The sequence below is a fragment of the Poecilia mexicana genome, unplaced genomic scaffold, assembly GCF_051168715.1.
Source record: "Poecilia mexicana isolate PSO_F unplaced genomic scaffold, ASM5116871v1 scaffold_7, whole genome shotgun sequence".
NCBI lineage: Eukaryota > Metazoa > Chordata > Actinopteri > Cyprinodontiformes > Poeciliidae > Poecilia > Poecilia mexicana.
Genome location: NW_028263376.1, coordinates 10,716,457 through 10,741,873, shown reverse-complemented (window position 1 = coordinate 10,741,873; position 25,417 = coordinate 10,716,457). Strand labels below are relative to the sequence as shown.

Genomic DNA, 25,417 nt, shown 5'->3' with positions numbered 1-25,417 from the left:
ACATCAAGTTTAAAGTATTCAGAGGCAACAAAATTAGATATTTTAAAATTAAAAATGCAAAACAAATAAATTAATCAGACCTTTGAAAAAAATGGATCTGTATGTTTGAAACATAAAAAGTAAACCTTCACCAAGGTTCCACTTTAAAAACACATGTAGAATCACAAATAAGAAAGTTTGCTATTGAGTTAAAGTCACTGTATTTTTTATTTTTTTTCCTTCCTTTTTCTCATGACTGTGAAATTAGAATGAAAGGAAAACAATGTGATTGATAAAAATGTATAGCTAACATTTTCCATTTTCAGGGAAAATGTGATTTGTCAGTAAAAAAAAAAAAAAAAAAAAAAAAATCTAACACCTTTTCCATCAATCGCTTGTGTTGGCAATTTTGTACCACTCTTGAACTGGGACTGGGACCCTTGGTGACGAGGGTCGAAAATGACCCCCAGGCTGAACTTTAAACTCCCCTGATCTGAAATGACAGGCTGGACAAGGAGAGCATTAATCAGAGGAGCCCAGAGGCCAGAGAGGCCTATGAACTCTGGAGCAGCTGCAGAAATCCACAGCTTAGGTAGGAGATTCTGTTGACAAGACAACTATTAGTTGTGCGCTCCTCTCTTCCTGGGCTTTGTGGAACAGTGGCAAGAAGAAAGACACTAGAAGTCCAGTTTGTAGTTTGTTACTGGAGAAACAGTAACAAACATGTGGAAAAAGATGCCCTGATCACAAAACTGAAGTTGCGATATGCTGCATGTGGAGGAGAAACTAACATTGCACATCAACCCAACACATTAAAGCCTAATACAAGTTATATATATATATTTACATATCTTTATCTATATATATATAGGTATTTTTATTATTTTTTTTACAGATGATCTCTATCTCGTTTGACTCACAACTGTTTTTGAGTTAAAGTAGTCCAACGCAGTAAATGAAATGTAAATGCACGCAACAGTTTTCAGGATTTCTTTGTGGAAATTGATCATGTTTCGTTTTCCCAGCCGTTCACTACTTTGTGTTTGTCTTTCACATACGATCCCTAATAAAATAAATTGAAGTTTGTGGTTGTAAGGTGACTACATGTAAAAAAAAAAAATAAATAAATAAAATAAGTTTATTAAAACTTTTGCAAGGCATTGTATAAAGATCTGCTTTTAGGAGGATGTTTGTGTTTTGTGGCTTACTTTTCCTTCAAAACTATGTCCGAACTTCAAATTTGATGGAGTGGATGTAACATTCAACACTATTAAACCACCACAAAACCCATTTGACTGGCAAACTCTGCCATTTGTCCTCTTTCTTCTCCATCAATCTTATGTTTGTTGGAATAACCCAGTCTTCAGTTAATAAGGAATGATTATTTCGCTGAACCAGTGGTGAAATAATTCAGCTCACTTTGCAGTTTCCCCCCCCCAAAAAACCCAGCATGTTTGGCACACATTTCCAAGCTCAAAGTTCTGCTTGGACACACCACTGCGGGATTCATTCCTTTCCAGTCATGCTATTCTGCAAGCTCTCTGTACATCACTGTGTTTACTCCAAAACTGTAACATACCGCTCATCACCAAACCCCTATCTTTCCAAACCACCGGACTGACCACGTCAGTATTTCATCACGCAGTGTTTAACAAATGGATTGCTGAGCAATCATGTGTGCAGATAATACGTTCCGCTCATTCCAAATATCCAGAGAGTTCTTCTTCTGGGTTCTATTGGCAAGAACTGGGTCAACTACAGTTCAGTCATTCTTTTATGTTTATGACATTAAGGACAAGCCACTGCATCATTTTTTCATTAGTTAACTGATGAAACTGATTTTCCGTTCTGCTTTGTTCTTGTTGTTGCCAAAATATTTCATCTGACAGTTTTGACATTTAGTGAACACATTGCAAAAAAAAAAGAAGAAAACTCTGCAACATTGACACTTTAAATGAAAGCTAGCACAACTCCTAATTGGTAAAAGAACTTGTTATCCCGATATTAGTCCCTTTTTGTTGTCATGACATCAAAGTTATCTGTGATTTAAGAGTGGTTTCCTGTTTTTTTTACTTGTAAAGGTAAAGTTTCAGTGATTTATTATTTTATCGGATTTGCCGCTTTTAAGAATTTTAGCACGCTTCTGCACAGAAGCACAAAATAATGTTAGCTTAATGCCATGGCATTCATACCACACATCTGACACAATGGTACCCTGTAAAATCAGAGTAGTCGTATTGTGATCGGAAGGTTGTCGGTTCAATTCCAGCTTCCTCCTATCACATGTCGACATGCCCCTGGTGAAGATCTGAGTATCAATTTGTGAGTGTAAATGGGTGAATCTGACTTCAGTGTAGAGCACTTTGAGTGGCCAAAATAATTGGAAAAATGCCATATAAGTTCAGTCCATTTACATAACAGCCTTATGGATGTATCAAAATAAGAAAAATTCAAGAAGGTAGCACATACTGGGATTCAAATGTGGGAAAAAGAAGCCACAAACTTGGAAGCAAAATGTCATTAAACAAAAGGATGACTCAAGACTTTTGCAATGAGTTGAAAACCACTATATGTGCTTACAATTTGTCTCAAAGCAGAAACTAAAAAAATCGAAACGGTCCTCATGAGATACTTGGCACCAGAATCAGCCAAGCAGTAAACCCACTGGTAGCTTAAAGCGGCTTTACATTTTCTGGCAATTTGAGGGGACTCTGTAAAGAAGAACTCAATAAAAACAAAGTGGCTGGGAAACACGCCAAAGGAAGTCACAGCGCTATAGAAAAGTTTTGGCATTAGCTTCATGTTGCCTTTTTATTATTATTTTTCCTTGTGCCCTGACAACCGCAGAGTTTTTCACACCATTTAGGCAATAAAAGTTCCCTTTAGGCCTAATAAGAGATTGTTCACGTCACCACAGAGCCCCTCGCAGTGAAGTTCTCAGGCTGAACAAAATCTGCTCAAATGTTTAAAACTGAATTTTATTGCTTGCTGCCCAAAATGGTTTCTACAGTAAGGTCTCTTCAACCATAGCTCCATTGGCGATTATATCAAGGCCTTTGGAAACCGATCGCCTTTCCGCAAACTTTTAATTATCCCCCTTCCTCTGTAAAACCACTGGATGTATTTTTTTTTATTTTTTTGCATTTCTCTGAACACAAACCACAACAGCCTTTTAAACATGAATCCAAAAACAATTTTTTCCCCGAGACCAACATCAAATGTTGAATTCTTGGTTTGGAAAACATCTCGAGCAGCTTTCCTCTCTCCGTTTTCATGAATACCTGAGCGTCTTTCAAGACGTGCAATCAGTGGCGTTCGTGTTGAGTCAGGGAACGATGAAGACCGACTTTTGCAGCGTCAGTTTTTACTATCCTGTGCGTTGCTGAGAGGGCGCCATTTGCTACATTTGTTTAATTGAAACAGCACATCGAGTTCAGGTCACGAGAAGTCTCGCCTTCGAGCTCGGAGAGAATTAACAGCCAGGATTAGTGGTTTGCTGATTTACGGTCGTTTACTGTCATTCTGGCCACCGACGTAAAACGTGCAGTCTCCAACTTCTATAATGAAAAACCACATCTTGTATGAAGCCACATGCTCTCAATTTGCTTCGTATACCTCCTGGTCTTAACTGCTGCGTCTCATGTGGGAAACGGAAAAAAAATCTGTTAAAGTTGCTTCCCTTCTACTGTCAAATCCCAAAAGGGGAAGCAGAATTAAGTAATGGAGCACTCTGTAGGGGTGCTCTGGAACAAAAGCTTATTTCCTAAACTTGAGTGTCTTTAGGTAGATTTCTTCAGCTTTGATGTGTGCTGCAGATGGAGAGGCAGCAAATGGGATAAAACTGCTGAATCCCCACTGAGGGCACAGCTGGCCTGGATGGATGAGGTGGATTAGTTATTTTACAAGATCTTTAGATGTGGCTGCACTGTGGGGTTTTTTCAGTCCTCTCTCCTCTTCTGCAGGGGTTTGCCATTCAAAGTTTTATTTTTTAAATAAAGCCACAAGACACTGGCTTTATTTCCACTGTGGAGGCACACAGACCAAACCAATATCTTCTCATTACTTCAAGGCCTCCTGGCAGGTTATTTCACTGTCATTTGAAATAAGTTATAGACTCATTCCCAAAATGTCGGTGTGAAAGCAAAAATACTGGGTGTTGTGAGACAGACTCAAACATGCACATTTCACCAAGGCACACTTTTTGTACATATGGTGCCTGTTTAAATGTGAGTGGGTTGCAGTCATATGAAGGTATTAGGACAGCTTACAACAGCATGTTTGTCTAACATATTTGGACAAATGTTCTCACTACTGTGAAAAGACTAAAACAAAACTAAACTAAAAATAATTTTCTGTAAAATGTAATGAAAATGTTTTTTTTTCTTCTGGTGAAGAATAAATTAGGACCCTGTATCCTACGCTCATTCTCTCTTCACATGGGGAAAATCACAGACGTGTCACATCGGGTGGACGTGATTCGAGCATGATCTGTTAAAACCTCCGACATTTTGTTTGGTGGTTGTTGAAGAGAGAATGAACACTGGCAAAATCAAAAGACCTGCGTGCTAGACCCTCTCCCCACAGCATTACTTAAGTCTAATATTACAGCCATTTCTCCATTAATCACAACCATTATTAATCAGTCTTTGCGGGCCAGTCAGGTTCCCCCATCTCTTAAAACTGCAGTCATCCACCCTTATCTGAAAAAACCCTCACTTGACCCCAATATTCTTGCCCATTACAGACCTGTTTCAAATTTACCGTTTATATCTAAAGTTTTGGAAAAAGTTGTGGCAGCCCAACTTCATCAACATCTTCACATCCATAACTTCTACGAAAAGTTTCAGTCTGGCTTCCGTTCTGCTCACAGTACAGAGACAGCTCTGGTTCGCGTAATGAACGACCTTCTCATGACTGCGGACCAGGGCTCACCATCTCTTCTCCTCCTCCTTGACCTGTCGGCTGCATTCGACACAGTGAATCACACCATCCTTCTCAACAGGCTACAGTCAGAAATTGGACTTTCGGGTACAGCACTTAAATGGTTTCATTCATATCTTACCAATAGAACTGAATATGTTTCCTTGGGTCAGTCTAAATCTTCAACTCATACTGTGACTTGTGGAGTTCCACAAGGTTCAGTCCTCGGGCCAACCCTTTTCACCATCTATATGCTCCCCCTTGGTCACATAATCAATAAACACAAGGTCTCCTTTCACTGCTATGCTGATGATACACAACTGTATATGAAAATGGACTCCACTTCTCCTACAGCTCTTCCGTCTTCACTTCAGCTTTGCTTAGAGGAGATAAAGGCATGGATGACTGCCAACTCTCTTCGACTTAACAGTAATAAAACGGATGTAATTCTTCTTGGCACCCCTCATCAAACTCAGTCCTTTAATCTCAGTAGTATTTCAATATTTGGTCTTAACATTCCCTTTTCTACCACCGTCACAAACCTTGGAGTTAGGATTGACTCTAACCTCACTTTCAACTCCCACATCCGTCATCTTTCTAAAGTCTCCTTCCTCCATCTCAAAAACATCGCCAGACTCCGCCCCTCCCTTTCCCAACCAGATGCTGAGAGGTTGATTCATGCCTTTATCTCATCAAGGTTGGACTACTGTAATGCCCTCCTCTTTGGGACCTCTGGTAAAAACCTGCAAAAGCTCCTGCACATTCAGAACTGTGCTGCCCGGGTCCTGATGAGGAGGCGCAAATACGACCATATCACTTCTGTTCTTAATTCACTTCATTGGCTACCGATCAAACATAGAATACATTACAAACTCTGTCTGCTCACCTATCAATGCATCCATGGAACTGCTCCTGCCTATCTCAGTGAACTGCTCTCATCGCACGCTACCTCTCGAACGCTTCGTTCCTCCACCTCCTTTTACTGCCTGCATCAACCTAAGACCAAACTTGCCACTATGGGGGATAAGGCTTTTCAGGCAGTAGCTCCAAGGCTCTGGAATGCCCTTCCAGAGTCCCTGTGAGCCCCACAAGGTGTGGAGGCCTTCAAAAAAGGTCTTAAGACTCATCTTTTTAAACAGGCCTTTTAGAACTGTCAGTTTTGTTTTAACTTGTTAGGTTTAATGTTTGTTTTGGTACCACTTGGTGCAAGATGTATTACTGTAAGCTCTACAATTTATTTTTTTTATTTTTCTTAGTCTCTGTAGCACTTTGAGATTTCTTTGAAATATAAGGTGCGTTACAAATAAAATTTATTATTATTATTATTATACATATTATATTAGCTTTTTCATCTGATAAAGGGTAAAAGAGGGCTAAAAAATGTTTGAAATCAGTCTTTGTATTGTATGGAACGTAATAAGTAGACGACAACAAAATCAGTTGCCCAGGTTCAAGGATTCAGCAAACCACAGAATCCTTGAAAAGTCCCTTAAAAATGTAAAAGTTGTGAAGTTTGTGCAGTGAATATATGAAGTGATAAACTATGAAAGCTTTTAGGGAAGCTCTAACAAATTCTTAATCTTAATATTCTTAATATTTTTTACATTTTGGATATTAGAACATACAAGAAAATGAGAAAGTGTGATGGTCAGTGTCCAGTTAAGCTTAATAAGCCTAAATTATTTAAAAGTCAAAAAGTTAGTTATAAAACTTTTAAGTCAAGTGAACCAGCAGCAAGTGCAGAGACGATAAGACAGAGTTTTGTGATCACGCCTATTAGTCCCAGGTATTCAGCTGGATTCAGATCAGACTGCAAACACTGCAGACAGGATTTTTGATCCTGAGAGAAAAAAAAATAGCATCATGTGTAGACAAGACATTAAGAAAGCATGCATAACTTCTCCTTGGTCTTCACATGGGAGATACAGTTTCACATTTTTGATGGTTCTTAATGGTTAAAACCTGATTTTTGCCAAATATTTATCTAGTTTTCTAATTGGAAAGAACTGTGAAAAGCAAACACCAAAATCCTGATTGTATAAGATTGTAGAGAAAATAAACTAACTGGTTTTGAATTCACTGAAGTATAATATAGCTGTGGTGGACTTTTGTACAATAAGTCCAACAAAGGAAAGGCACATTTTTCAAAGGATATTAAGTTTAATAATCTGTTTGCTTTTGTTTTAAGCTCCACATACCAAGTACCTTTTCAGGCCCTGCCAGTTCAGTGTATATGATAACAACTATTTCATTTTTTACCTATATGATCTTGGTATAATTTGACAGTTTATATTTTTAAATATAAATTTCTATTCATCCATTCAGAGAACAAACGTACAGAGTCAGCAACAGAACACTAGAGATCTCAGTTCTGCTTTTTCTCATTTGGCACCACAACAGAGCCAGCAGCCTGAGGGGCCCTTGGTGTTTGTCTCCATCTGTTGGGAAAATTGTGGTAAATACAGCATACATTTTTCACCCAGAAATAAATAACATAAATAAGAGGATGTTTGTAAAATTAGTGGTGCACATTGTTAAAAATAAACATAACAATGTGCTATGTTTCTGGTGTAGGCATTTGATTTAAGTTTGATTACAGATTGCAGACTTATTGGATGGTTTTCTAGAACATCAAACGGATTTAATTATTGTTAAACATAACTCTAAAAAGTATGAATAATTCATTTTCTGAGTTATTGTTTACATTTACATGGCAATGTTTAAAAGGTAATTGTTGTTTTTATGTGATGCCCTGAAAGGTTTCGCGAAGCGGAACGGTTCTTTGGGGAGTTGTGGGGAACAATATATTGATCGGACTCGGTTGTTGCTTACATCTTACAAGATAGAAACTGCTCTGGTGAGTGTTTCTTTCGATAAATTGGGGCCTGTGGCGTCGCTAACTGATGCATTTACGAAATGAGTCTGAATATTAGGCTAAAATAAATCCCGCTTTGTAACCGTTTCAGTTGAATCAAATCAGGTTTGCTCAGGTTTGTGAGTCGGAGGCCTTAGCAGCTAATGTTAGCCGCATCAAAACAGCAGCGCAGCTACTTCCTCACCGATGACCAACGGTAGACTCGTTCCCTTTATATCTCACTTTGTGTGTCATGGCAAGTCCTTAAGCTTCGTAGTTTGGTAAAACAAATACAATTAATAACACCAATTTGGTTTAATGAGCACCAGTTATTTTAGCGTTAATATGTTAGTGTATTAAGTGGCTGTCAGGAGTCTGCAGTTTTGGTTAATGTTAACGTCTGGATTTAAAACGTGTGTAGAAACTCGGGGACATGTTTAGGGACTATAAATTAAATAGTGGGTCATCTGATCTTGACCTGCAGCATTTAAATGCAGTGACACAACCCTCTGTCATAATCCTGACGGGTGGATTTTTTTTTAATTTTTTTTTTTATTGACTTTGCTTGTTTACTTCCTTTCAAGGAGCAAGATCACATGGTTCCCGCACGCAGCTGTGGAAACTGAAATGTTCGTTTGGTATTTTTTCAAAGTTAGAACAACTGGGGGGAACTACTTGTCATTTTCAAAATGATCCAAACCTGAGTTTTCAAAAATATTTTTGATGGAGCGCTGATACAAGAATAGCAGGATTACAAGGTCACTTAACTTTATTTTGTTGACAGGAAACCCCATGTTGCTCCTAATAAGAAACCACATAAGGTATTTGTCATCGTTATCAGAATATCCTGTAGGAGCACTTTATCACTTCATTGTCTCTTTAAATAAAGAACCATCACAACTTAGTTCTTTCCTTAAAGCTAATTTGTTTTCTCAGAATTTATCCAAATGAATGTTCTGTCACGTAGTTTACAGAAACAAACTTCAGACTTCCACAGATCAACTACAAAAGTTTCCCTATCAAATATTCTATGAAGGATATATATTGTACAATTATTGAAAACTACAATTACTGCTTGCTTCTGTCCAATTTTCCGAATAAAACTCTTATTTCTGCTAAATTCTTTTTATTCCAGTCAAGTTGCTTTTCTACTATCAGACTATATTTCTATAAGTTCATGTTCTGTTTTTGGCAATTATGAAAAATGCAAGTAAGCATTCATTTTTATTCAAGGCAATTGGTGTGTTTTGTTAAGTGAACAGCTGTTTATACAGTTGATAGAGTAACATTAGAGCATTGAAATCCCCTTGATTGCTTTTTTTAAAAGCAGAGTCTTTCCTTATGTAGGATTTTAGCACCTTTTTTCTTGTTTTCACCAGCAGAGGGAGGGATGAGTCTCTCCCCTGTTATTGGCACAGAAGTGCCAGAAGCAGCTAATGGGGTGGCGACGCCCGTCTCTCTGGAGAACGGCCCTCACGCGCCGGTCTCGGTAAAACACGGCGGGAGCAGGTTACCCGATGACGGAGCGGAGTCGATGGACGGGAGAACCGAGAACCACGTTGACACAGCAAACAGACTGAACGCTGCGGAAAGCAACTTAGACACTGAGACAGATCTACACGAGAGAACATCTAGCTTGTCATTACATGGTCCCCAGGTGGTAGACCTCTCTTTTCATGATGACGCAGAAACAGGAAACTCCGAATCCAAAGACACAGACATTCCTGAGGGATCGAAGGCCGAGGATCTGGTTCTCATGTGGGATTCAGCACCGCATGCAGAGCCCACAGACGTATGTCAGCAGGGAGGCCCTGACATTGCAGAAAGACACCCGACAGAGGCTGAGAGTGAAGAGAGAAGGCTCGACAGGAGAGAGGAAGATGAGGACGGAGAGAAAGAGAAGCAGGATATGGAGACGGACGAGAAGAACGAGAGCAGGTGGAGGAACACTGGAGGAAGGGCAAAGAAGGAGGTAAGTGGTTAGTAGGATTAAGGACAAAAACAATGTAGCTGAGCCAATAGGAGTTGAGATTTACAGACTGGTCTCAGAATCCAGTTTTTATTATCACCATTTATCAGTTCCTACCCGTTCTTACCTGTTTCTGCAGCCCTCGCAACACTACTCCTCTTCAGCCCCCGGTCCCAGTACCACCTCCTCTTCTTCTACTCCTCAACCTGCTCTTCTCACCTCAGACGACACCCCATGCCCTCCCCACGTCATGGCCCAGGTTTGGGTTCGGAACAACCGGGGGATGCAGGACAGCAAGAGCCTGGATGAAATCAGTCAAGCCTGCGGAGGTACGTTTCAGTCGCAGTTTGATTACATGTAGTGTCTGGTGCTTTCTGTAATTTTTTCATACTGTTTTTCTTTTGTGCTTTTTTTTTACCCCCCAGGTGGTCCAGGAGCCAGGGGAGGTGGCAGAAGCGGGCAGTCAGAGGGCCGAAGGGCCACCATCTCCTCGGCTCTGGAGCTGGAAGGGACGGTCAGCCATGAAGGAGACCTCACCAACTTTATCACAAAGAACCTGGAGCAGAAGATCAAAATGAGCTCCAAGCCCAGCCTGGACTGCAGTGATTGTGCGTGAAATTCTAAAAACTCAATTTCTCTTGTTTCATTAACATCATTTAAAAGCTAAAAAAATGGAATTTCACTAAACCGTTTTTAAAGACGACGCCCTGAGACGCGTCCAGATTGAACCTATGTTAGCAAGGTTCTAAGAAACATATGAAGCTATATTTATCCTGTGATTAAATTCCACACAGGTGTATTTACTCATTGGATGGCTTCAAAAGGAAGTTGATAAGGCTGCATTTTAGGGAATTGGAGTAAAGGGGGCTAAAGACAACCTCACAGCTCACTTAATTGTATACGAGTTGAGAACTGAACATCATTTTCCTTCCACTTTCCTTTTACAGCTGCGCAGCACTTTGTGTTGCATCAGTGCAGCATCATGCTGTGGGAATTATTTGATTTATATTGATTGATAAGATTAATCATGGTGAATCGATTATTGAAATAATTAACTAAGTTAATAATCGACGTAAAAAGGCTGTTTGCTGAAAGAACAACACAGATACACAAAATGTGTATATTTACAGAAAATATACACATTTTGTATTTAAGATGGAAAAAAACAACTTTGTAAATATGCACTACCCAGAACTAAAGTGGCATCGTTTTAGCTTCACTTGGCATAAAATCTGTGGGGAAAAATAAATAAATCTCCTATTAAGGAACCTTTTGTTATCCAATTATTAATTGATCAATCAAAAAACTAGTCAACAAATCAGCTTTTTCCTATTTTGCGACTGAACTTTTGTAATATGTTGATGTTCGAAGGATTTTTTTCTCTCAATATGTATCATTTGCTACAAATGATCAGAATTTGGCAGATTGTGCCAACTTTTTTATTTGATTAATCGCCTAAATTGATTAATTGATAACCAAAATAATTGTTAGTTGCAGTCCCATATAGATAAAAAAAAAAAAAAACGTAAGACGACATGTAGAAACTATTGTCTATTTTGCAATTACCTAAGCATGTGTGTCGGTCTGTCGCCCATAATCTCTGTTAAACAAGTTTAATTCAAATTTGGAAAACGTCACAAGGTGTGAACACTTTTGCCAGGCATTGTGATGGATGACATCGGTGGATGACTGTCGGCGTTTGGCCTGCCGTAGAGCTGTGAGGCGACATGAGGCTAATCCCGGGAATAAATCAGTCCTTTGAAGTTTTTCAGCCTGGCCTAATGTAGATGGTCCATTAGCAGAAGCCTGACATGTTTAAATTTCACGGAGGAACACGCCGCGGCGCCGCTCCTCGCTCTCGGACTGCTCCCGGATGAGAGTGACGGCCAAAGCAGCCATTTAATTTAGGCGCAGCGACACAGTCAATATGCCCCGTGTGGCAGCTCATTCCCTCTACCTGCTGATTCAATTAAGATGGATGACTCACTTTGTTTAGACTAGGAGGATTTACTATTAAAGTCCTGCTGCTGCCGGGATGAAAGAAGCTGTCACCTTTTATTTATTTATTTATTTCAGATCCGCTGACCTCCGACGACTTCTGTATTCTGACATGTTTTGACACGATGTTCTTCTACAAATATAATCCTCATGTCGTCGGTGTGCCGGCGCTATCAGTTGATTTTAAACCTTTACTCATTCAACCAAGAGAATATGTGTATCCCTTTTGTTGCGTACAATTGCCTAATTTCATGATGTTTTACACTGCAGCTGACTGCTCGGGTCCAATCTACCGAAGCCGAGGGTTGTCACGGAGACCAGCGGACATCCCGCCGATCGACCCCACAGTTCTGTTGGACCTCCAGAGACACACCCAGGAGGTGGCCCACAGCGTGGAGATGATGATGAAGAGCCTCAACGGGACCATCCAGAATGTGAGCTGGCGCTACGCTCCAATGGCCGTTTTAGTTTGTGTGTTGCACTGAATCACGCTTGCTACCGGATCATTTATAGGGACGGTGCTCATGTCCATTCAGCTTTCTTCTCCTCCTGCTACACAGAATCTCTGTGCGCCGTACTGTTTTCTCACTGTCGCTTCTTCCTGTCCGACTCTTATTTCTACAGATGACGGCTCTGAGCGTTGGCTACATCCAGACCTACAGAGACTCTGTGGACAGCCTGGGAGAGTCTGTAGACATGAGCATAAAGGTGAAACGTGGAATGTGACTCGTCTTTATAAATGTGTGGAACTGATTTAGAAAGGATTAGTGGATTCTTGGTGGATTATCATTTCATTTTGAGTGGGTTAATTGTAACAAAATCTGCTTAAATTGAAAACTGAGTCCTTAATGAACTGTAGGTGCCACTGGATCTTCATATCCTCTAAGCTTCAGACCTTTAAAGTGTTTTGCATTTTCTCAATTGTAACTAGTTCCAGTTTGCTACATTGTTGTAATCACAAACTTGTATTTTATTCTCATTTTGCTTTATTCTATATCCTGTTATCTGAATGTGTTTCATTTGTCCTTCCTTCTCTTCCTACTGTCTACCCTTTCTTCCTTTTCTTATGTCCTGTGTTACCTCCTCTTTTGTGCCCTCCCTCCCTCCCTTTTGTATTATTATTTTTTTGTATTTTATATGTTAAGGTGAAAGTGAAGAACTTGGAAAATTATGGAATTTTTTTGAAAAATGTGATGTAAAGTTTGTGATGACAATGTGACAAAATATGAAGCTGAAGGGATACAGATTGTTTCCCAGCTCTGTACTTTTAGACACAACGTTGTTCATTTCTTTATGTCTCTGTTTGTTCCTCCAGGGCATGTATACACTAATGGCTCGTTGCGAGGAGCTGGATCGCTCCATGCAGCCCATCCACACGCTGGCGGCTCAGATCCGTGACATCAAACGCACCCTGGATGCTCTAGAAGCGATCTGCAAGTAAACCCCCCCCACCCCCTTCCAAACACAGCTCCGACCTGCAAAGATCCAACCTAAAGCTCATCCACAAGAAACAAACAAACAAGAAAAAAAAGGATGCCGGCAAGCAAACGCAGCCTTTTCGCAGGTAGCACACACACACACTGCAGCAAAGATCAAGTTCACCTCAGGAGTCTGGAACCCGCCGCTGCCCGGCATGCTGAATGATTTCCACTCATAGCTCTTCTGTGTGCCGTTTGAAGATGACCCGTTTTTGTGTTGTGGGATCTAAAAAGAAATGCATCGACTTTTGAGGATGAGCTGTTCTTTTTGTTTTTGTTTTTTTCTTTTTTTCTTCTTCTTGTCAAAATTTCAAGAAGAAAATCCCTCCAAATTAACTCTTTCGCTCCGGATACTTAGTAGGTCGCACCCATGCACAAACACAAACCTCGCAGCAGGTGGGCTACACACATTCGTTGTTCCTCCTTGCAGTCTGAGGAGTGTGATACTTTTATCCGTCCAGCCTGCCTGGTTCAGATTGCACTAACCTCTCCTCCGCAGACGGGGGCGATATTTCTGTCTCTGGAGAGGCAAGACTAAACTGATCGGAAGACGGTGACATTTGCACTGGAACAGAAAGTCTATTTTTTAATCTTATGCAACAAGCAGGTTCCTTCACCGTGTGTGTCTGTATGTTTTTATTTATTCAGTCTGCTCAGCATGCGTGCTTGTTCAGGAAAAAAAAAAAAGAACAAAAAAACCAAAACAAAACATTGCGTCTGTGTGTCACGGTAATGTCTGCCGTCTAATGGACTCCGATCTGTACCGAGAGTCTTTCACTTTATCCACTCCGATTCTGTCCCATCACCTGAAAGGGACGAGTCAACCGTTAAATCACAGATCTGCTTCGTTAATAACAAGCCAGAATCTGCCACGAATCTCCGTCTCCTTCCTCTGCGGCGGCGTAAAACGAAGAGACGAAGTGAGGAACATAACCGGGGAGAGTAATCTTAAGTGATCCTAAAACTGTCTTTGAACGTTGTCCAAATAATAAAATATTAAAAAGTACCAGATATTTTACTCAATTTGACGTCTAGATGTCATCGCCCGACAGGCTAGATATCATTTTTTATGCTCCGACTTGATTGAATTTTGAAGTCAATAATATTTTTGTTGCCTCAGAGCTTCTCATGGGAATATAAATTTCACTGCAGCTCCAGTTCTTCTCTTTTTTTTTTCTCCAAACAGCCTGTCACACATGGTGTTAAATTATGGTTTTGAAGTTCATTCTTACCAAGACCAGTTCTGGGTTCAGTTCCCCGCCAGTTAAAACTGAACCGTTCATGTTCGTAATTCATCACTTAAACCTTTTGAACTAAATTCATAACATGAAATGCTTCAGATTCAAATGACATACAATGATATGTAGTTACTTTTTTTTTTACATACACTGTATAAAAATGTCAGTTTTAGATTTGTAAGGATTATAAAAATTAATTTCTACTCACTAGAAGCCAGAATAATGACAGGGAGGCTTTTGTTAATTTTCTCAGCAGTCGAGGATCCAGAACCTCCACAGGAACCAAACGGTCTGATCTTTACCAGGCTGGGCTTTTGCTGAACTTTTTTCAAATTCAGAAGTTTACATACATTTATTTTTAGTATTTGATAGCATTGCCTTTTAGATCTTATGACTTGGGTCAACCTTTTTTTAATAAGCTTCTCAGAACTGGCGTGACTCGGGTTTGTAGGTCATCTCGTTCACCAGCCCCTTTTCAGCTCTGCCACAAATTTCTTCTACAAGACTTGAGTGAAACCTTGATTTTAAATCACACAACATGTCTCCAGACGTTAAGGACTTTGTCTCTGAGTGCGTACAGCAACTAATATGGCTTTTAATGTTCTTCTTCCTCTGTGCGGTTTTTACTCTTACCTGCATCTTCACCAGATGTTGAGCTTTTGTTCAGGGGTTTATCAAAACATTTTCAACTCCGAGACAAAAAACCCCGTTTTGATCCTGAACATTGTGCTGCCTGGACATTCCTACTATATGTTCTTGCATATAGTAGTTTGAACAGATGAATGTGATGCCCAAAGATGAAACTTACAAAGCCATGACATCATCATCATTTGAGCTTTCTTGAATCCTTAAGTCGTAGGAATCTTAGTGCACGCGAACTTGTGATTTTGAAGAAAGTGCTAAACACTTTCATCATTCTGGAATTTAGCAAATAAAACAACTTTGTTAACCGTGACGAACCTTAAACAGGATCATTTCTGACAGTGAGGGGGGGAAACGTTGTTTTATACAGTGAATGCAAAAGATTTGATTCAACTATGTCATTGTGTGTCATTTGGCTTGTGCCATCTTTCTTTTATCTTTGTAATTCTCTCCTGTTCTCTCTGCTCACATAAACTGTATTCCAGTATTGACCAGTTCCCAATAAAGCTGCTTCAATTGATACGTTTCCCTGCTTTAGTTTCAGTAAGCAAAATGTCTGAAATTTTGATTTTAAAACAATGCACATTAGAAATATATATTTTAAAACTTTAAAGTCCTATAAGGTTGGTGTTCCTCTCTGAGAAAATGTGTGTTCCTTTTAAACATGCAAGCTGCCAATATTGTCCACATAAACATACGACAGACAGCAAAGCCAGAGGGGTCAGGATGCGTCCATCTGAGAGGACAGGCATATATATGTTGTCAAGTAGTTTCTGTGGTAACGGCCTGAACGCATGCACACACAACAGTTGTCTAGCTCGTGGCTTTTTGGGCAAATGCTGCGACACTTCCTGCTAAAAAAGCTAAAAAAAAATTGCCATAAAAGTTTCTTCTCTGTATATCTGTGCCTTTGCTCCTCAAGAGAGTGCTGCCTGATGACGCTGCTCTCACTTCAAGTAAAAGAGCAGAAACATCTTCAGAGTTTCAGGAACACTGCTTCCTGCTCATAAAGCACTTCAGAGATGTAATTGCAACACTCTGCGTGGTTCAAAATCACTTTGACCTCTGAAAAATCCTGGGTGTCGCATCTGAAATACGAATCGGTTTATTTGTGTTGATCAGTCGGCTCTAAATGGATCTGCAGCTGCAGTGGAAACTAATATTGAACAGAGCTGATTTCAGACTCCAGTCACTCTGCTGCCTTGTTTCCAAAAGAAAAAAAGAAGCACAAAATAAATTAGTTTAAACTCCTTAAAATTTCATCTGGTCATCTTAAAGCAATATAATTTTTTTGTAAATTGATTTTTTTTGTGTGGAAATGTTACTTTTATCCTGGTTAAAATGTAACTAATTATCTCAGCAAACAACTAATCAAAGTAAAACTGAATATAAAACCATTATTACAATCATTAACACCAGATCTGAACAGTTTAAGAGCAGATGCATTTATCTATTTTTTTTTTTGTTGTTGTCCACCATGTTTGCTTTCCATCAGACTCAGAATTTAAACCACAATAAATAAATATGTTACATTCTCAAAACAGTAAAATCAAATGAGATGCTCTCATGCTGTTAGGATGTTGCAACTTAAATCAGTTTCTAATTGTCAGTAACAAATTGGTGTTTTTGGCTGTAGTGACAAATTTCACTGTTGTCCTTAACGTCTACATTCATTTACTATTTAATAATATTATTTGTAAATAAAACCTGGAAAACAAACTCTCAGAATGACAGAAATGTTTTTCCTTTTGCTGTTTGTGTCTTCATCGTCGGGAAATGAAGCCCAGACATTTGAGTTAGAGGTGAGTTTGGATTTACATATAAATCATTGACACTTACACGCACAGTAATATTCTGAAGATAACACTGATGCATTTTTTTATTTTTTATTTTTTTTTTTTTTGCACTGATCTACATAAACTCCATGTGGAATTAGCGAAAAGTAAGACATGAAGTATTTCGATTTCATTATGCAAACATCTACATCTTGTCCCTTCTTCAGTTTAGAGGTTCGTTCATCATCAGTTTGTGCTCAAGTGAAGCTTTCTCTTCCTGAGAAGTAGGTTTTTCAACAAAAGAGTCTAAACCTAAAGATTTATGATTGGTAGATTTGACTTTACATGATGAAATCGAGCATATTCAATCTGTCAGAAAACGCCGCCCTGCTTTGTAATAGAAAAGTTACTTCCAGTCAGGTTTGTTTGGACGGACAGACTGGATGTTCATTTGCTCCCGGGTGTTTGGTAAATCGTCCGTGAACTTCAGAAGTCAAAGCTGATGAACCTTTACCTGATCCGACTCTGAAAACTCCTCCTGTTCTTATTCTCTCTGCCCAGCGTCGCATATTTAAATTTTCCAGTTTACATTAAATGCACCATATGTGCAGAGCGATTAACAGACAACTGTGTGTGACCTTTAAAAGGCTCGTGTGTGGGTTATAAATCCATTTATGTCCTTGCAAAGGACACATCAGGGTGTGCCAAAGTTTTATAAAAATTCTTGGTTTTAAAAAACGTTCCCTTCCTAGATTCCTGAGGGAAAATCCTGGTGTGATCTGAGTTTTTTCCAACTGTATGTAGCATGGATTAACTAAAAGTTAGCCAAAGAATGGTTTCATTTACACTCTGTGGATCTCAGATCAGCCCATGCCTTAATTCTGAATATTAATAATGATAAATAAGCCAATAACACCTTGATCTTGCTGCCGTTTTATCCTAAAACCATTTTTATCACATGTATAAAGTTGTTTGGGGAGAAAACAAGATGATCTCAGGCATATCTATCTTCATTATGAAGCCTGCATGGCTTCATAGTTAAATGTCTAAAAACAAACGTATTTAATATGTATGTATATAAATATGGAGGGAGTTAAAAATCCATGCTTAGCGGCTACAAAAATGTTTAAAAGTGCCAACTTTGAGCAGCAAAAGCAGCTTTCTAAATGAGCTAGTACAGAAAAATAAATATATATTCTAAATTAATCTGAAATGAGCCAAATGGCTTTGTTAAAAATGTTTGCAGTTTTGAATGTGAAAGAAATTAGACATGATGTAATATTAATTTCCCTTAAGTTATACAGTTGTATCTGTGTGCATATCTTTAATTTTTCTTGTTTTAAAAGAAAAATAACATTTACTTAAACATAACAAAGCACACACTCTGGCTCGTTGCTGTGGCTCAACTCACATGGATGAAAAACTGTTTTTTTATTGTTTCCTTTTGCACATCTAATGATGGGTTGTGCCTCATACCTTAAAGCTTAATAAAATCTCTCTCTCTCTCTTTTTTAATTGTTCACCATTTCTGTCTGCCTTTAACAAGGTCCTGGTGTAGTTTCACCAAAACTCAGACAGGGGAGGCCAAAGCTCTCAGAAATTCAGCAATTTTTCATACAAGGTGTAACATCTATAAATTTAGATTTTTTTGTAGATACAAATTTGTCAAAATTGTAGCCCAGAGAAGGTCAGAGATTCATATTCTGTGACTTTTGCGTATAAACTAGTCATTGACGGCTGTGAGAACAAGAACATCCCTTGATTTGAATATTTGCTCAGTGCATTTTCACCGTTTACTCCCAGCTCTGGAGAAAGTGTGAGTTGAAAGTTGTTTTCCATGATGGATGTGTCCTCTGTGTGAGCTGACATTAGAGACGACCTCCCGTGTAAAACAATTTCTGGAATATGAATGGATTTATTAATCCTTTAGATATATAACACAGCTAAATATCTTTGGTAGGATCTATTAATGCTTCTGCGTTTTTGTTTGAGCTCACTTTTTACAAGGTTTCCTTTCATTTTTATTCAGTTTTTAAAGCAGATTTAATACATCACAGTTATGTACAGACAAGATATAAATAATGCTAACAACATAAATTACAAAAGTATGGATCAGCCATAAAATACCGTGAGCTCGTAAAAGAAAGCGCTGTGAATACAATCAATTGAAGACCAGCTAAAGGTGGAAGCTTTTAGAAGAGATTATTATTATTATTATTTTTTTAAGTGAAAGGTATCCAAAGGTTTGACGGCTTCATTGAATTATTTATTTGGAGTAATGGTCACTGTGCCTGAAATTCACATCATACGGTGTGGAATCAACTGCAAAACGTCCTCTGAGTGTGGAAAGCTGAGAGTAAATTAGCAACATTTGGGATTTAACGCTATATTAACAGATGTTAGCTTTCCACACCATAAAATTAGGTGAGGGTTAAGTTTCCCACTGTCTTTTCAGCTGCACTGCATTTGGGTTGCAATGCAAAAAAAAAAAAAAAAAAAAACCGTCGGGGATGTGTCGGACCGAATGTACCCCACGGAGACCTGGCTGTGCGAACGTGGATCCCTCTCTCGTAGCACCTCGCCTGGTGGGATTCCACTTTTAAATTCTGGACTGATGCCTGTCTGACAGGATTCTGGGGTTTCTTTGGTAAAGCAACCAAACTATCACTTTCCCTGGGAACTTCTGAACAGAGCTGCGTCAACAATCCCGAATCCTTGGTGGATTTTAAAAATCATTCACGTGATTTAGTGGTGCCAGGCTTTGAGGAGTGGAAAAGCAATAACCTTTTAAAATAATTTCTATCATTGACCTTCAACTCGTGAAATGTCTTTTTAGATGACTTGGAAATGGAGAAGAGGAGATCACACACAACCCGACGTGCAAAGATCAACAAGAATGTAAATGTGAGGAGATGGAGGTGTGGGTTCTGTTTTCTAAAGTTCTGCCACGGTACATAAACCTTTGCGTTCGATAGCCAGCCCACACAACAGCTGTTTCCTTCTCTGTACCACCGTGTCTTGGCACATTCAGCGACATCTGCTCTAAATATAGTTTGAATTCCCCTTGTTAAAAATAAAGTGAGCAATTTAGCTACAAAGCAGCAATCCTACAGCTGTCAGAGACAAGACATTTTAAAAGGCACTTTGTTGAGATTTGTACTTGCAGTTTACACCACAGACCTTCTTTGATGAAGACCGGGTTAGTTTTTATTTTAAGGACACAGGCATAAGCATCCAGCCCCCAGCAGCAGAAGCAGCGGGGGGCTGGATGCAGCTAGTAGGTTCGTACCACTGTCTGTCTGTGTTTCTACTGAAACTGTTTGACTTCCAGTACCAGCAAAATCACTTCCTCTAAACAAACTCTCAGAGGCACTTTTTGTTGTGGAAGCTGTCCTGGTCTCCGCCGCGTTCCCAGTGTTTCCTTCAGCTTTTCCTCCAACAGACACGCCATCCTTGGGGGGCTGCCGTTCAGAGATTTCCCCATCTGCACTCTTGTACCACTGGCACTGGAAGTCCTTTTTCCAGATCTCAGCTGGATCTGGTTCAGCCGCTTTAGTCTCTGCATCTGGCTGTTGGGTGGCTTCTGCTCCCTCTGCCTGAGAGAGAACGATAAAAGTAATCCTTTTGTTTTCCAAGATTAAATCCATTATTTTTACATTTTACAGTGTCTGTCCTATCTAGAGTAGAGATAAAAAAAAAAAACAGTCACTGACATTTTGTCGTGCTTAGTTGAATCTTTAGGGGTTTTTTTCTGGTTTGAAATTATCACAAAAAGGGACTTTAAGAAATTAACAAGTTTATATGTCGAAGCAAAGCAAAAAATTAGGGCTGCAAGCAACCAGCGAATATTTTAGCAATCGACAATTTTATTGACTATCCTATTATTTAATCACTTAAGCCTTTTTATGCAATATTAGACGTACATTAAAAAGGCTAATAAACGAGTAATTATATTCCTTTTTTAAAAAAAATAAAAATAATTTCCTAAAATGCAATAATATAGCATTACTTTAGTGTACACTTCCTCATTTGTGGCTAAAAGCTTTTTTGTTTGTATTTATTTGTATTTTAAACATTTATGTATGTCTTTTGTACAGCTTTGGATGAAAGTGTTTTTTTTTTCAGCAAATGTCTTCTCTTTATTCTACATGCTTCAGTTAACGATTACTTGATTACTGAATGAGTTGACGATTATTTCAATAACCAATTAACCACTTTTAATCCAAATAATCATTTCAGCCCTACAGAAAATAGCCGCTAACTTCTGTTTATGGTTGGATGTAGCAGCATAAAATTCCCACGTTTGCACCTGTTCTGATAAGAGCACAATGTCAATCTGCCAAGTTTTTGTGTAACACATTTCAGCAACAATGCAGTTCAAAGTGCTCCACATCATAAAAACATAAATTCACAAAGTCAGAGAACATGCAGATGTTGCTTTTAAAATCCCACTTTCCTACCTTTTCTGTTGACTTGTCTGCAGCACTGGGTTGGGACGGCAGGTGGAGGTAGGCGGAGCTGTCTGGGTTTTGTCGGACACAGCGACCCTTCCCCTGACAGAGGGAGGAGGAACAGGACTGAGTCGCAGTGGTAACGTTGACGGCGTAAGGGCCCAGGACTTTACGGACAAACACGGCCAGGTCTTGGCACTCTCTCTGGGGACAGATGGGCAGAATTAGGCATGAGCAGATGAAGCATACAGGACGATGGAGGCAACAAGCTGAGCAGGTTTGATTTATAAAGACCAGGTTTGACGGGCCCTGATTAGTGCACTCAGGTAGATTCGCCAAATGATGCAACAAGAAAGAGGTTGGAAGCAAAAAGAAGACGGATAGATAAAAAGCGAAATGGTAGAAAGATTCAGGTTGAGCTGGAATCTTGAAAAATAATTACCTCTCGCTGTGTCTTACAAAAGTGTTTAACCTCCAAGTTATTTTATAATTGCGAAACCACAAATTTCAATATATTTTATGTAATAGCTCAGCAGACAGTCGTTTGCAAGTAAAAATCTGATCTCCCCCACAGCTTGATGCTGCCACCACCATGTTTCATTCCAGGGACGGTGTATACAGGGTGATAAGAACTATTACAGTTTATTGTTTGCCACAAGCCAGGAAACAGCAAACATGGAGAAAAAATATATCCTAGTCATATGGGAGGGGAAAAAAAATGAACTTTTTGTGCTGTAATGTTTCTTTCCAGAGAAACTAACACTGCACATCAATCTAAGTACACTATGGAAACACATGGTGGTGACAGCATCATGCCGTGGGGCTGCTTCTCCTCGGAGGGAACAAGAAATTGATGGAAGTTGGATGCAAGTTGATGGAAAGATGGATGGAGGTAAACATAGTGCCGGTTAGAGGTTGCAAATCACGGCCCTAAACATACAGACGTAGCTACAAAATGTCAGCCTTTTGATGACCTGAAGGTGGTAGAGAGCAACTCTGTGATAAAATCCCAGTGATATATGGAATATACCCAAAGTGGGATGCTTGTATAACAATTTACACAGTGGTTGCATGTTGGTGTTTCTTCTGTATAGAGTACCTCTGTTTTCATCTCACTTCTATTCCAGATGACAACTCCTGCTGTTCCCATGGCAGCACATTCTCCTATAGTGTTGATGAGGTCAGCCTTAAAAAAAAGAAAAGAAAAGCAAGTTTTCCCAAAGTACGTTTTAGTCACTTCATTTATGGTATTGCACTTTAAGATTACTAGACGTTTTGCTTCTAAGCGGTGTGTCTTACCTGTGATAGGAAAGTTTTACTTGAAACATACACGCTCTTTACCAAAGGAAAAACAGGCAGATCAAACTCTGCTCCAGCCACCGATGCTACTCGTAGTGCTTCTTTTATTTGACTTGACAGGAAGGACCTGGCTGCCACTGTCCCACCCTGGAGAAAAATATAGATTTAAACAATGTACCAAGTACAATTACATTCATGTTTGATTCGGACCACCACACAGTCCCCAAGTCCACAGAAGTGGATTCTGTTGTCTGTCTAATGTGACGTGATACCTGCCGCTTCTCCAGGGTCAGGAGGGGGAAGAGCGCAGAGCTTCTCTTCCACAGCCACAGAAGCTCATCGTTGAGGGCCATCTCTGCAGGGGGGCACTGGCCGCTGTAATTGCCTAACTGCGTCTGGGCGGGGTCACTGTTATAGCAGCTAGGGTAAGGGGAGAAACCCCACAATGCCTTGGGCCGCAACCGTTTAACCTCCCGCAGAGTCTCCACCATGACTGACTGAGCCGCTGCCTCAAAGTCCACCTGTGGCAAGATGAGGATATCTGTCAGAAATGTCCGATAAATTCCTGTTATCCACCTGAAATGGCCGAATCATGGCCATGATGATGATGTGCGTTTAAATAGACATGTTAGAACTAAATGTCAGGAACTCCTGAGCTATGACAGGTAGTATGAGATTAACTCCTCCATCCTTCTGTAACAGCAGCTTACATCATATTTTAAATAATGTTACACTCTTTTTCTGTCTCTTTTGTACTCCCACATCTCCTGACCTCCTTTCCTTACCCGTGACCACTTCTCCACTTCCTCTGGGGTCCATTTAGGGAAGAAACTCCGGAGCAGTTTCCTGGAAGCCTCCAGGTACATTGCTTGTTTCTCTTGGTTTCTTGACCACTGGGGGACCCATTCTGCCCAACGGAGGACCCCCAGGCCGAGGTACCGGGGCGCAGGCAAAGCCGCCTCCAAGTCTTGCTTCGTCTTCTGCACATGCCCATCCAGTCGAGTGTACTGTGGAATCCCTCCGTTGATTGGTGTGTTTTTGTCCAGAAAATATGGGTAGTTACCCAGCGAATCCTCGTAAAAGACGGCCACTCGACCCTCCCGTTCCATGCCAAAGGACGTAGGGTTTAGGCGACCGGCACAGGAAGAGTCAGGGACACCCCAGAAGATAATGAAAGGCTGTCCAGACAGGAGAGGAAGACGGGCAGGCTCTGCTGGACCAGCATTAGCAAAGGAGCCGATCGAGAACAGGAGTAAAGACGAGTAAAACAGAAGAATGCACCGTGTGTGTTTTGGTAGCGGCTGTGGATCTGGATGGAGCTGTGGTTCGGCCCACGCCATTGAAGCAGCTCATCTGTTCAGGCCCTCACAGCCAATCATGTTGCTGGAAAACACAGTCATGAAACAAAGTCAATTCTGATTAGTGATGGAACAACGGTGAGTAGGAGTGACAGGTGTACAAATCACAAGATATGCTTAATTTTCTGGAAGACTCTGTGACACAGCTTGGTGTATGCCGAAGGTCGAGGAAACTGGCAAAATAAGAAAAAAAAAAGGATGTGCTGGCATTTTTGTCTTTCACAATATTTAGTTTTGATTTTTTTCTTTTTTGGTGGGGTTCAAAAACCACCTGCCTACGACTCCACCAAACCGATAACCTCACTGGGGATATCTTGTGCTCCCTCTTATATTAAAAAGCATTAAAAAGTATTAGACTTGTATGAGCCAGGCTTTCACTGATTGATATCATTTGTGTTTTTCTTTAAAGCCCATCATTAACAGGCTTTAAAGAATCATTAACATCAGTTTTGACTAATTCAGATTTTCAAGGATATAAAAATACAAACTAATTTGTGTAAACTTTGTTTCCGTGTGGCTGATGTTTGTGACATTAGCCACAAAATTAAAACATGTCACACATTCCTTGGTATCGTTATAAATCCAACAAAGAATTGACTACAACGTTTACCCTATTATTAGGTCAAAACAAATATCCCTAAGCTATATTTCATTTGTGTATCAAAGTACAAAGCTGTTTGTTTGCAGACCAAAAATCATGAGAGGATTCTTTTTTTTTTAATGAACAGAAAAGAAAAAAATCCAAATGTTCAGGATTGGACGAGGCGCTCAGCGGTCAGAGCTGATTTGGATCAGTGCCACTCGGCAGTGAGGCTTGGATCTTGTAACAAATCAATACGCAGAGAACGCTTTTCATTATGGAAACCCAGTTATTATTATTGAGCTTCATTAGGGAGACATTTAGCTGATCGAAGGTAGATGAACTGCTCCGCACTGTCTGAAAAGCCACACGTCAGCAAACATCTAAAATATCAGAAATCAGAAAAATAGAACCAAACTGAATTCATTAAATGGCAGCTATATTTTTGTACAGTATTACAATTATGGTAAATTATAGTGTTTTTCTTTTGAGCTGTCTTATAGTTGTTTTATAAAAACTTACTAGAGATAATGAATTCAAAGTATTGTAAGGTTTTAAATGGTGCCTAAAGACTAAAACAAATGAATCTTCACACTGCCAGTCAGGAAAACGGTGCAACTTGATCCTCTTTTTTTTGTCTTATGTAATTGTTTACAGTTTTTTAAATTGGCAACAGAAGAAATCAATATTTAATATCTTCCAGCTTGTTTCTTTCACCAAGAAATTGTCACATTTTGGTGACTGAAGCTAAACAGTTGCTTGTTAGTGGTAGCGACTCTCGTCGTGAACACAAATAGCTGCATGCTTTCTAACAAGCCATTAAAAAACGGAAATGTCCCTCTGTGTGAAAAGCGACTGGCGGAGACATAATAGATG

The 25,417-nt window shown here is 39.7% G+C and overlaps 2 protein-coding genes across 3 annotated transcripts; one reads left to right on the top strand and one right to left on the bottom strand.

Annotated features, from left to right (window-relative positions):
- The first annotated feature begins 7,688 nt into the window (after positions 1-7,688).
- borcs6 (BLOC-1 related complex subunit 6) lies at positions 7,689-22,511 on the top strand. Of its 2 annotated transcripts, none has more exons than XM_014974855.2 (7): positions 7,689-7,756; positions 9,133-9,725; positions 9,862-10,051; positions 10,148-10,330; positions 11,991-12,154; positions 12,345-12,428; positions 13,036-22,511. In XM_014974855.2, the coding sequence occupies exons 2-7, from the start codon at positions 9,144-9,146 to the stop codon at positions 13,159-13,161; spliced, it is 1,329 nt and encodes a 442-aa protein (XP_014830341.2). In that variant the 5' UTR covers positions 7,689-7,756; positions 9,133-9,143; the 3' UTR covers positions 13,162-22,511. The 2 variants fall into 2 exon arrangements, with proteins under 2 accessions (XP_014830341.2, XP_087863163.1); XM_088007037.1 differs by having other exon boundaries at positions 7,716-7,756; positions 9,136-9,725.
- Positions 20,066-23,943, bottom strand: LOC106908696 (hyaluronidase-2). Its single transcript, XM_014974850.2, has 6 exons — positions 23,389-23,943; positions 22,876-23,124; positions 22,604-22,750; positions 22,404-22,490; positions 21,314-21,508; positions 20,066-20,449 (listed from the first exon to the last, which is right to left on the bottom strand). Exons 1-6 carry the CDS (start codon positions 23,941-23,943, stop codon positions 20,066-20,068), a joined length of 1,617 nt encoding a protein of 538 aa, XP_014830336.1.
- Between the last annotated feature and the right edge of the window lie 1,474 nt (positions 23,944-25,417).